We start from the raw sequence: 13558 nt of genomic DNA, 5'->3' as shown, positions 1-13558 counted from the left end.
CTGTAACTTAAGTCCAAGGTGTTGTTTTGTAAACTGTATTCAGATAATTTATTACTTTGAAACCGTAAACTGTTTTGTGATTGGACTGTTAATTGAAGGGAAAAAAGGGTTCTGTACTGAAAGGTACAGAACTTGATAGCACCCCGTGGCTTGTTAATGATGCTACAAATTATATAACATTTGGGTAATCATTGAGTCATGCTGAGAAAATGTAAAATTACTAGTTAAAGCTTACATATTTAAACAGTTTAAGCCTAGTATTTATTGCAATGTTTGTAAGGCACAACCTAATCTTGCCATGCTTGGCATTGCTTGTTTACCTCTAATATTGTTTCTGGTGTTGTTTAGTGTCATTTTATGTTAATGAAACCGCAAACGGTTACTTCATTCAGTTACGTTCGTTAGTTTTGTGTCAGCATAAGTTTATGTATGCTTTTAAGATGACAGACCGTTATTACGTCGTCTATATATACCCTGTAGAACCGAATTTGTGTGATGTAATCATGTCACAGATTCGATTCTAGGGGAGTATATGGTCGATGCAAAAACTTCGTGTTCCTGTTATTGTAAAATCACAACCCATTGGTGTGATCTGATGATGTCCCCGCATCAGTAGCAAACAATGCGCAGAGTATGAATGGAAAATAGCAGATACGTCTGAACATATGCATGTGCATTATATGAAATTCGTTATTTCTCTATACACATAAAAGAGCTCCTTTCTTTGATGGGTGGGAGTAAATGTACGCACATGTGCTTTCTTTTTGTTGTCTCTTGTTTTGTAGAGTGACGGTCAGTCTGTCACTGTTTCTAACCTGTCCCGAATTATGTTACATTATTTGTAAATAGCTGATGCATGTGTTGCTTCAAATACCTAATGGTGCAACAATATTTAGATAAATGTAGTTCCATGTTTTCAAATATACTATACCATTGTGAAAGAAGATATGCAAATACAAATTAAAAATATTATGTGTGAAAAAGATAAAATAATAGTATGGTAAAATCAGTATGATATGAGTTAAAACAGGTGATAAAAAAGAGTAAGCTCACACATATTAATAACTTATCAAAAATATTTAATGAAATATTAAGCTGTTGATTGACTTGCATGCTATGCAGGGTGATGGAGTTTGATCATTTGTGTGCGTGCGTGCGTGTGTGTGTGTGTGTGTGTGTGTGAGAGAGAGAGAGAGAGAGAGACCTTTCAAAAGCAAAAGCCAACCTATGGTACATTATTAACTTCCAGTTTACTATTTGTTTTATCTCCCAGTTCAGTTATATCTAACACTTTCTATACGTTTTCTCTATAGTAGCATCTACTTGTGCGTTAGATGTTTTGCACATTTTTTTTTTAATTAGGCTGCCGTGCTTTGTGATTCTTGGGGATAGGAAGGTTAAAAAATAACTAGCTTGGAACAAAGGATCTGTGTTCTAAGGGTCAGTAGGATAGCTGTGGTTCTTGAACATATACCTTATGCATTTTATTATTTATTTATATTAAAACGGTATACTGATTTTTAATTTGTACTGTACTTACACTAGCATATTTAGTTACATTTGTGAAAATTGCCACAAGATGCTTTCTCTTCTGTGATAAACTCCCCGTATTGCCATTGGCTACGTCAGTCACATGGTTGCCTAACTTTATTCAGTTGACAGCAAGTAGGAGGGCTCTATGGAAGGAGCAAAAAGACAACTCGAGAAAAATTAGTATTTTTCTACCTTCAGAAATTAATGGCCATGACTTCGTATATGGTGAACTCTAAATATGTGGACCCCAAATTTCCTCCTTGTGAGGAATATTCACAGAATAATTACCTAGCTGGTCAAACCTCAGAGTATTATAGTCCAACGCAAGACTCAGATTTTCAGCATCAAGGAATCTATCCACGGTCAAATTACAGCGAACAGACCTATAGCTGTAGTAATGCACAGGGCTCTACAGTGCAGCCGCGGGGTCATGTACAGGAGCAGCTCGGGCCTCAGAGCCATTTCCCCGGTCAACCAGAGCATTGCCCGCCGCTTCCTATGTCCACACAAAGGTCCTGTAACCAGCAACAGAACCTAAAGACTCAAAATGGCACATCAGCAAAACAACCAGCAGTAGTTTATCCTTGGATGAAGAAAGTACATGTTAACTCGGGTAAGACTGAATTCTTAATTTCTGCCCCGACTAAACGATGACCATTTGCTCACTTATTTTTTGTGACTAAGCCAGCTTTCAGTTATGAGTTACAGCTGGTTCTAAGCATGATTACTAATTTCACCAATCATAAATTTTATTACAGAGGAAACAGGCCGCTGGCCATGTGGCTTGCTTTGGTTCAAGTGCTAAAATCCTGACTTTAAAATGTTGTGAGCAATTTGCTCGTGCATTTTCAGTGCAAAATGTTTAATTGCTTTTTATGCAGTTACCTTTTAATGCGTTTGCATCATGTGTCATGTATCATGTTCTTTGTATCATGCCTAATGTTTAATAGTGCAAGTAACTGGAAAGACCTGAAATTAAAACAATATTTTGTTTTTCAGTTAATGCAAATTACAGTGGAGGTGAGCCAAAACGTTCGCGTACTGCCTATACAAGGCAGCAAGTCTTAGAACTGGAAAAGGAATTCCATTTTAACAGGTATCTTACTAGACGTCGTCGCATCGAAATAGCGCATACTCTATGTCTGTCTGAACGCCAGATCAAAATTTGGTTTCAGAACAGAAGAATGAAATGGAAAAAAGACCACAAACTACCAAATACCAAAGGCAGATCTTCAGGATCTAGTCAACATTTACAAACTGTATCTAAGGACCATCATATTGATCTTGCGACTTTATAGAAAGGAAGAACGTTTTCAATTTTCCTTTACTTTGAATTATACTAGTGTATATAAGGAATATTATTCTACATGACATGCATGCATCAGTAAAAGGGACGTTTAGAGTCGTCGTTGGGTTTTATATTCATTACGTAAACACACAGAAGAAGAAGAAACACTGATTCATACGTCAGTATTGTGAACTCTAAATGGTACTGCCTAAAAGGAAAAACATTGTTAAGTGATGCAAAGTTGGAGGATCTTGATGAAACTTCATATTAAGAAAGGTACTTTAGCCTTATAGCAGGAAAATGTATAGACATAGTCCTTTTAGCATTTTATAGATGTTTTCCAGTTTTATAATCATGGTGAAATGCTTTATTCTGGTATCAGCTGTTTACCTATGTTTGAACAACTTTGTGTGTAAACAAAATGTTTATTCTTTGAGTATGGTAAGCAAGAATTCAAACACCGGTTTGATTTATTTAAGTGGCAGAACTAGTATACGCAGTCATGTGTTACGTTACATAACGTTTTTTCACTTATTTGCCATTCTTTAGGTTGGTACAAAATATTACCTGTGCGTTAAATTTGTGAACCAAGAAGCCAAACACTGATTTGCTTTATTTAAGTAACAGATTTAGTATAGTATAGGCAATCATGTTGACTTCCATGATGTTGCTTCACCCAGTTGCCTTTTATGGGTCTGTAAATAGAGATGCAGTCACTTTGATAGGATGGGGCTAAGGGTTGGAAACAAATTGTTTAAAATAAAATGTAAAGCAATATACTTTTATCTTTATGAATTTCTACCGTTCTTTCTTTTTTTATTATTTCCCAGTATTAACGTGTATCTTGTATGAAAATCAGTATGTGCGCGCGCTTGTGTGTGTGTATGTGTGTGTGTGTGTGTGTGTGAGTGTGTGCGCGCGCGCGCGCGTACCTATGGATGTACATATGTACACACTAACACACACACACACACACTGCAAGTAATTGGAAAACTAGCGCATTTATTTAAATTAAAAAACATTAAAAAGCAATGGGAATCAGAAAAAGTTGTGCATTTATTTAAATAGCTGTAGCTGCTGTTATTCTGTTTCATTTATGTTTTGTTATTTGCTTGGGGATACATTGTTAGCATCAAGTCGTTTGCAATAGCAGTTCTTTATTTTTGCAAAACAAAGTCAACTACCCATACACAACACTCCGATTTGTGTATTTTTTTCTTTGCTTACTTTAAAATTATTCATTTGGTGTCTGGCACCCATACACATCATTTCATTTTGAGATTTTTTTATATTGGCTTGTTTGGTTATTGTCTAGTAAATATTCGGTTTTGTGTCATTTTTTGACAGTCGTGGTATGTGCAAGGAATCCAAATAATAGTACTTGCACAATTTAAATCCTGTTCAATTTAGATTATTGTTTCTTTGAAAAGAACCCGCTGAGAGTGTATACACAGTGTGTTACGGAGGTTACCATTATGTCACGTTTCTATTGGTAGTGAGCACATTTTAAGAGATTTGTTAAGTATACGGTGCATTTTTTAGTTTTGTAGTTATTGAAAATTGATTTGGTTATAAGACAGCCTGCTGTACCTCACCACACACAAGTTAACTCAATCACTGTTACTCATTGCATTCCTTGCCTGTAGGGAAGACTATAAAATGTCTCATTATAAAGCTAATGCTCACCCTGTTAGTTTACAGTAAAATGGCTATTGTACTTAGAATGATCCTTTACATGCAGTTTTCAAGTCTGTAGACATGGATTTAAATGCATACATTATCATATATATTTTTAAAAGGTTTATTATCCATGCCTCTTAACTATCCCCGATTTTTTCTTATATTTTTGCCCTGTCACTCGTAACACTTATGCTTTTCTGTTAAATCACTGAGGATTACAGTTTGTCAGCCACCCAGACATTAGTTCCATACTTATTGTTCGGGAATTGCATGTTGTTGCAAAATCTTTTACTGTATTATTTTGATTGAATTAGAGGACTATTTAAGAACTGTCCAGGATTTCGATCCTTTGTCCTCCACCCCTCCCCCATTATTTTTGGCTTTGTCCCTAATTCTTTAACAAATAAGTAGCTAAGGTATACTATAATGAAACAAACTTCACCCAGTAATGGACATATTATAATCTCTTTTCACAGTAACAAAAAGTAACTTAACCATAATTAAGTAAATTCAGTGTCCTATGAAATAGGTTTTTCTTGTTTAAACAAAAGCATTGATATAGAGTATGGAAGATAAGAGTGACGGTAGAATGAAAGAATGAAAAAAGGAAAGAAAAAGAACAAAGAAATGACAGTAGTCCCAGATGCCCCACATAAAACTGAATAACAATCCTTTTAGGAACAGTGGAACTACGGTTGAAGAGGTTCATCCTTACACCCTCTGACCGCCAAGCAGCGTATAATATATATTTCAGAGAAATAAAACTGCATTTAAAATCCGCGCTTGGATAGACTTATTCTTCTGAAAGACATTATGTAGTCGTTAATCCAAAATGAGAGAGGGAAAAGAAAGGGTGGGAAGAGTGTAGAAGAGAGAAAATTAAAGTATGGACAGAGTGAACGAAACCTGGCAGTGCCCACCTTAGGTAACAACCTCCCAATAATACATAATTTAACAGTAATGTGATGTATTTTTTACAACACTCTGGTAATATATATATATATATATATATATATATATATATATATATATATATATATATATATATATATATATATATATATATACATACATTTCAGTAGTCAATTTATGCACTGGTTTTATTTGCCCGTCTTCATGTAAATGGCAACTTCTTCATTTCAGTTGCCTATTATCTGTGTATCTAACTCTTCCCGCTTATGGTAATTAATATGAAGGCTCTGTTTAAAGAATTCCACTCCGATTCAAATGACACCCGAATCTAACTGCACTACCTCATCTAATCAGTGATAAAGAAAGCATTTGGACGATTCTTTTTGTAAATGATTGCCATGCATTGTTAAACTCGCACATGGCATTACTACAATATATTCACGTCCTTATATTAAAGATGGATATTCTGGCACTATTTGCATCATTGTTTGTGTTACAATAAACTAAGAGTTCGCCCATCCCCAAGATGTCTTCTTTCTGACGCCTTCACGTTGAGAAGTTGAAAAGGTATTTTACTGAAGTTCGGCTAAACTACAGAAACAGGTTCATCCAGAGGACACATTTTCTATTCCATTAGCTGTATTTCAGCCGCGAGGACTGACCTCTAAACCCTTGACCTTTTGGACCTTCCACTACCCTTCGTCTTTTCTCTTACAGACAGCATTCACATGCAGGCTTAGCAGTTTCGTTCCTTTTACGTGTCTGTTTACAGTTACTACACAGAGACATTTTTTTTTCATTTATTTTAAGACCAAAAACATGCATTTTTATAAACTCTGTATGGATGTAAATCCCCTATAGCAAAGACATGATAAGCAATTTTCATTGGAAGGTTGTGTAGCGCGGAGGATTTCACAGCCTTAAAATTTCAAAACCATGATAATATACCCTTACCAAAATTTACAAAGAAAAGAACGTCTTCAGCTAGTTGGTCTGCCCCTTGATTTTTTTTAAACAATGGGATACCAAAGATGAAGTAAGACAACCGTGCAAAAGTTTTTTTTTCTGTATTCTGTATTATAGCGGTTCTGCATTCTTATTCTCCACCATTGTTGCCAGTAATTATGTCAGACTGAACTTAAAAATATAAAAACGCAACACACCGTTTTATGGACCAGGGTGACCCCCCCCCCCCCAAACACGCGCACACACAAACACAACATATGTAAAATCAATTCATGTTATTTAAAATATTTCATCAATTTATTTAAGTTTTATACAAAATACATTTTATAAAGTCTGTCAGAAAGGTATGGAAGACGAGATATCATTTTATTCAATGTGCATTGATTGGAAGAAGGCTCTTTTGTTAGCAGTTTTCAGTAAAGTCGCCAAAAGGTACTATTTAGAAGTGTTCCGTAGAGCACTTTGGTCTAATGAGCAAGCTTTTACACAAGGTAAATTTCGCAACATCAGTGTTGCAAAGGTATGTGAGCAAACAATTGTTTTCTGATGTGAATTTAATTGCAAGAAAGCTTGTAGCATACCCAAGTTGCACTATTCCAGTACTGCTGAACACTTGCGAGCCCTTTTGCATAAGATGTATATGGCATAATGTTATTATTTTGTATTGTCGTGTAAAAATACACATCTGTCTGTTCATTTCATATAACATCTGTAAATGTTATCACTCAATAAAGCAGTCTTTATATAAAATTGTCAATATTCCTTTTATGTCTTGACTATAAAATATTTACCAATAATGTTCTGATTGTGTTAAGATTTATGCTCTTTATCATTTTCTTTTTTAACAGTAGTACATCACCGTCATCAGGCTGGCTGTGAAACGCCTCTATATTCATTCCTGTAGCGTCCCATATCTGTCCCCATTTCTAATTGTGTTACTAAATCAAAGTATTTTTTTCAAACAAAAGACTTCAAAAGTATTTTTCTTTCATACTTCTAAAGTCAACATGTGTTATCGTATGTGCCTTGAAGTTACTGTAACTGGTGTTGAGAATGGGGTTAGGGGAAACTATTTGTGCATCTATTTTTTATGTTCAGGTAGTAATATCCTATGTGCAGCACTGTATAGTTATATGCTACAAAACACTTGTAATTTATCGCAAATGCCTGAACTGAATGAACCCAGTTGTTATTGTAATGTTAAGGGTTACTTTTGTTTTAGAAATAGCGATACTGTGTTAGTGAAATTATGGGAGCTAGTGTTACGTGATAACACACACACACACACACGTGCACAGTCACTTATTTTCTTTTTGTGAAACCAATCGGTGACCTATTAAGAGTGATTTATGACGCTGGGGAAGTTAGAAAAGGTGATGGTACCCATCAGTCTTAAAATGCCACTCCCTAAATTCAGAAATTAAATAAATAAATGAACAATGTAAAAAAAACTAACGTGAGAATACTTTCCAAATAGTGTTATCATGCAGCCATGTAGTGCGTCCTGCCTGTTAAAAACATTTTTGAAAACAAAAACGAATTTCATAAATGCATGGTAATAAGACACTAATCTTCAATGCTCTATTACGGGAATCACAGGATTTACTAGAAACAGCAAACGCTAAAACCCAATCCAGGATTTCCGTGAAAGGGTGTAAATATGTGAGAGGGGATGAAGTCACTGCTAGCATCACTCAGATTGATATCCTCTGATCCCTCCAACAAAACATGCATGTTACTACTCCTGAAAGTACATACATGCATTATCCTGTAAATTGGGCCACGCATTAATCTTACTGTTACAGTTATCAAATGACTCTAAAGTGACTTAATTTTTTGAGTACGCACATTTTTAAAGCAGCTGTAGCTGCTAAATAAGTTAAGTTCCCACCTTAGTGGTGCAACTGCAACTGTACTGCACTGGGAGTGGATTACGGGGTGATAGTAATGCGGCAGGGCAAAAATGTAGACCTTATGTTTCTGTTCAGAACTTGAAACCCACCAGTATGTCCAAAATCGACGTAAGGTGGTTTACAAAAATGCTACAGAAAGGGTGTAGAAGTCTTTGGGAAGTGTACTGGAGGACAAATGATGATGGAAGAAGTAGGCTTTGCAAAACAAGATCATACTTTTGATAATTAGGGTTGCCACCTTTCCGTCAGATTTTCCAGGCCGAAACATACCCACGGCCAGTACAAAGGATAGACCTTCACTTTTTTGCCTACATAAAAGCTTATTCTTGTAGCATTTAGTTGCTTATTCTATTTCTTATGACATGTAGGTGTTTCAGATACAAAATAACTGTTTTATGCAACTATTACATAAAATATAGGAAAAAATGTTCTAAAATCTCAGGACATTTGCCATTTTACAATTTTTTTGCAGGACACAACCCTCGCAGAGTGGGACAGGTGCTAACCCTATTGATAGTACCCCTTTATGAATGGGCATACTAGATTGAATTGACCACGTGACCATGCGACTTGCTAAAGGTTTGCATGTTCATTAGTATTTTTATTAAACTCTCTTTAGATGTACGTATAGAACTGGTTTAGCTATAGCATTTATAATAGCTCCTCCTATGTGTCTAGTACCGAACTAAAATTCTGCGTATCACCACTAGTCTCCTTAACAAAAACAGAGAAAAAAGGCCGAGTCAAAAGCAGGCACTGTAGGTTACAGTAAATGGGGACGGTTCCATTGCAGATCTTCTGAGCTTGTAAACGGCCATATTTGTTAGCTTTTTTTCTTGCTGAAGTCTGTACATAGTCTAAGTAAAAATGTAGATTTACAGGATTGTAACCTAAAGGGGTTTTACCGAGAAGACTGTAGAAGTAGGTTTATACTTGGGCCGACCACGTGATTCACTAAATAATTAATTCAGCACGTCCCCTAAGAAACACGGCTTCGTCATTAATCGGCCAAGCAAAGGACTCTATCAGACCTGAAAACTGAAGAGATCCCAAGAATATAATGTACAAACGGTGCCGTTTCTCACTCAGCACTTCTAGCTCTTTGATAGCTTGCGAACAAATGGAAGCGTGGTAGGTAAATATTTCGCTGTTTATAGCCAGATCGTAAATGAACCTAAGTGTCATGCATATGATAAATAGCACCCTTTGCCTCCTACTCAGCAACCTTAAGACAGAAGTTCTTGGCTGGTACAGTGACCTTATGGAAAGGGTTCCTTTAAGGAGAAATATGAAATACACTTGAGAACTCTACAGATTATTTTAAGAAGGATTTATGCGCTGGAAAACAATATGCCTCTATTGACCAGAGGTGTCTGTGTGGTAAAATGGTGGAGATTTATTCTTTGCTTGTGTATTACTGGGAACAATACCGACTGTCAGGGCATCTGCTGTCTGGTCCTAAAAGATGGTGAGAAAAGGGAGCCCGAAGTTGTTTTTTTTTTTTTTTTTCATTCAAATTTTAGTTGTTTCTTTGCTGCCATTCGCAGATTCTTTTTTTTTTTTTTACGTGACACTGGTTGACTTATGTTAAATAAGTGTTAATATTCATGTATTTAAGTAAATACTGCTTTCTTAGTTAAAATAAATAAACACATTATGTGCAAGACACACACATACATACATAATAGTTATATACAATGAGTGTTTTTGTGCAGTCGTTTGAATACAGTATAACCGTACAGCGTGGACAGTTATGAAAATGGATAACTTATCAGGGAACAAAATAACTGAAAACTTGGTATTCTTTATTACCTCTCAGTGGAATAATTTTTATAACCTGGATTACATCTTTTTATTACTTCCGTTGTTGCTGGCTGGGGAGAGTTACAAAGTTTCCTTTTTTATGAATTATATATTCAAACAATAACATTAATGCAATTATTCAACGTTGAAAAACGTTCCAGTGTTTTAATGCTGACTATGAAAGCAAAGAGCTTCTTCCCAATATAACAGGGCATTTTTAGGTCCTTTGTGTTTCCCAGGTTTGGCTGCTGCGCACAGAAGTATACGACAGCCTCAGTAAAACACAATGAATTTTAATTTAAAGCTTAAGGTTCCCGATTAAAGTACAAAGCAAACGTTTTCAACGGGCTGAGGATTGTCAGGGTTGTTATAAATCATCATAAGTAATTCCTGAAACAGTGCGAGGCTGTTGGGGGCCAGACGAAGACAGTAAATCTTTCAGTTTTATTGCTCTATGAACATATGCTGCAACTGAAGATTTCTAGGATCCTTCCCTTTAGACAAAAAGGATGGATTTTCAGCTTTGGAGAAGATTAACGCTTTCTTATCAAGCTTTCAATGCATGGAAAAAAAATCAGGCGCACGTAGCTGGTCTTCCAAAGCAAACTGGATATTGTAGTTAAAATGAAGAGTTTTGCAGTGATATTTATGCACCTGAAAGAAATTAACTGTACTTGGAAATGCAAATATTTAATATCACTTATCGAATTACATAAAACTCTTTAAGGTTTAGAATATGCATGCCCAGTCACGTGTATATATATATATATATATATATATATATATATATATACACATACACACACACACACACACACACACGCGCGCGTGTGTGTGTGTGCGTGTGCGCGCGCGCGCCTATTCTGTGTTTATAAGTATTTACGCGCGTGCATACACATACTATACATAACATTGCACACGCATAATTACTACGCATACCCACGGAGCAGATTTCACTAGGTATGCATGTAAGTAGAAGAGCAGTATGTGCTAAGTAATCTTTCCGTAACAACTGTATTTAGTCAAAAATGTGAACTAATCCAACCAGATTATTATAATCCTTGAATGAGTGTAAATTGAGTCTACGTATAACTGCCAAACATTTCCATTAATGCTGAGTTATAATCTGCGTTGTGAAATTGGCAACAGTTGTATATATCCATTGTGTGTGAGATACAGACACACATGTTAAGATGTGTTTTTAAAACATGCATAGATGAATTATACACATAAAATATCATATAATTTTAAAATACTTTTGTATTCTTTTGGTGAAAAACGCATAAATATTATACATCGTTAAAAGATACTTATTCACGCTTCGGTGCAAAAAGCACTCAGGTTTTGCATGTTTTTCCTGAAAATTAGAAACAAAATATTGTACTCAAGGATGAACAAACGAAATAATGTTCAATTTCGGCTTTATTCATTGTTACATGTGTAAATCATGCACATAACACAAGGCGCATGTTACTGCAATATTACATTCTATCTACGTTTGCATTATACCTTCAAATAACAAAATGATAATTTCAGCTGTGTAAATTAATAGGCGAATGCTTAGGTTTAATTATTTTAAGCGTGTGATTTAAAAGCCAGTGTAAAAAAGAAAAACGGCATACATGCAAAGATTTCACCACAAAAATGCATTGTAAAAACGTCAGGCCAATATCTCAGGCGTTAAAGCTAAAACAGTAACATAATTACAACAAATGTGTAACAGTTCTCTGCAAACATGTTGTTGCATAATATGAAATATGTTTTATTTAAATGGCAAAGTCTTGAAATATGACAGCCCATGTCTAGCTGCCTTAAATTGGTCTCCAAAAAGATTATTCGCTGAAATATGTAGTTGATATATGGGGCATGGTTAGAAGTTCCATCCTCAATCAGAGCAATCTGGTACATTGATCACGTGAACAAATATGCTTGTATTTCAAGGCAGTGCCTATATACTTGTGATTATAAAAGGTTTCTGCCGCAGTTTCAAAATTCGTAAATTGTATCATTAAAAATCAGTGCCTGTTGCTGTATTCTCTTCACCGTTTCACTGAATGCATGTGTTAATTTAAAAACATGGGTTCACAACTGCTTTCGCCTTCACTTATTGGTAGTTGAGCTAGACACCGTTGCCAATCTATCGGGAATACTGTCTGCACTAGAATAGGGAAATGCCTGTAAAACCGCAAGATCAGGTTTAGGACAGTATTGTCTGCAGACAAAGGGTGAAGGATATATTCTAGCAACTGCAGGAGAAGATACAGAGTCGGAGCAGCGCAGGTTTATGATAAATTGATAAGCAGGTAAGAAACTATAAGATAAAATGAAACCTTTGACCACTGGGTTGCTTATAGCCTTTAGCAAGGAAGCAGATACGATTTATTCCATTTAAAGGTGCAGTCTTAATTATTGTCATTTTCTCCAAAAGAAAAAAAAATCTACAACCATAATTCATGACAGTGGTTAATACTTCAGCAAACCAAGCAAGTTTCTAAAAGGTTAGGACGGACAAATGTCATGTAGATGTATTCTTATTTGCTGGTTTAGCTGATGTTGCAGTTTTCGGCTTTGGTAAGGAAATAAAATACTGCCAAAACCAAGCGAACTTTTTACAATGACATTGCCTAAGCAGGATCGTAAATCATATTAATTTGTTGTCTTGGGCTACTCCGCAGACAGTTCTCTTGGCTGATTTATGCACATTTAGAAAGTATTGCCAGGGTACAGTTGTGGCAGCAACCTCCGTTTTTTTAATTACTTTTATTAGCAGTTAATGGTTAGAGAGTTTTGAAAAGTCTGAGTACTGAAGTATTCTAACACTAAAGTTCATTTAAATTGTTCCTGTGTAATACATAGCATTATACATCAACTATTCAAATATACCAAATATACCATTCTTCATTATTCTAGTAGAGGAACGGCGATTTCCTCTTGCCCCGTGTATATTTCTAACAGAATTTACAATTCATTAAATGGAACATATATTTTTAAGTTACGGTTCACTCTTTACTCTCTCTCAAACACAACGTGCATCTATAGATAGATAGATAGAGAGAGAGAGAGAGAGAGAAAGAAAGAGGGAGGCAGACGCGCGCACACTTTTGTAAATTCTTCCATACATAGTTATTATTACATTACTTATTGCTGGATTAAAATAAACTTAGTTACGAAATGATCTGCTTAACAATGAAATACAGTAACCCAGCTGAATTATTATTACTGTTATCATTACTATTGTCGTCATCATTATTTAGATCAACAGTCTTACTGTATAGATTTGAGAACAAATAAAAACACTGTTGTATTTTTCAGAATTTCTTGGACATGTTCCTACTACATTCCCTCTTGTACAGATATAGCCCAGGTCTGAACAACAAAAGGAAGAGAGAGAGACATAGTAAAGTAACAACCTGCAGTGCTGCTTCTTTAATAAGCATCCATTTCGTTTCAACAAACTGCTGTA

General features: G+C 35.4%; 2 protein-coding genes across 4 annotated transcripts in view; both read left to right on the top strand.

Moving 5' to 3' along the window:
- HOXD3 (homeobox D3) overlaps positions 1-13558 on the top strand; it is a 243875-nt gene that overhangs the window by 59941 nt on the left and 170376 nt on the right. The window contains exon 1 of one of the 3 annotated variants that reach the window (XM_044075436.1): positions 2982-3097. The exons of the other annotated variants lie outside the window; for them this stretch is intronic. Within the exon in view, the coding sequence (XP_043931371.1) occupies positions 3055-3097 (43 nt within the window). The 5' untranslated portion in view covers positions 2982-3054. Of the gene's footprint in view, positions 1-2981; positions 3098-13558 lie in introns of those variants that run through there. 3 annotated transcript variants of the gene reach the window in all.
- Positions 1639-2831, top strand: HOXD4 (homeobox D4). The gene is made up of 2 exons (XM_044075437.1): positions 1639-2146; positions 2533-2831. The coding sequence occupies exons 1-2, from the start codon at positions 1738-1740 to the stop codon at positions 2829-2831; spliced, it is 708 nt and encodes a 235-aa protein (XP_043931372.1). The 5' UTR covers positions 1639-1737.

Source organism: Protopterus annectens, chromosome 6.part1 (genome assembly GCF_019279795.1).
Source record: "Protopterus annectens isolate FY-2018-M chromosome 6.part1, PAN1.0, whole genome shotgun sequence".
Lineage (NCBI taxonomy): Eukaryota > Metazoa > Chordata > Ceratodontiformes > Protopteridae > Protopterus > Protopterus annectens.
Note: the sequence above shows the minus strand (reverse complement) of the source record. Positions and strands in the feature narration are given on the sequence as shown.

What these genes read in the sequence shown, in the direction of transcription:
- HOXD4 (XM_044075437.1), top strand. Translation starts at nt 1,738, where the DNA reads ATGGCCATGACTTCGTATATGGTGAACTCTAAATATGTGGACCCCAAA. An exon ending in GAAAGTACATGTTAACTCGG is followed by an intron (nt 2,147 to 2,532) that starts GTAAGACTGAAT and finishes TTTGTTTTTCAG; the next exon opens with TTAATGCAAATTACAGTGGA.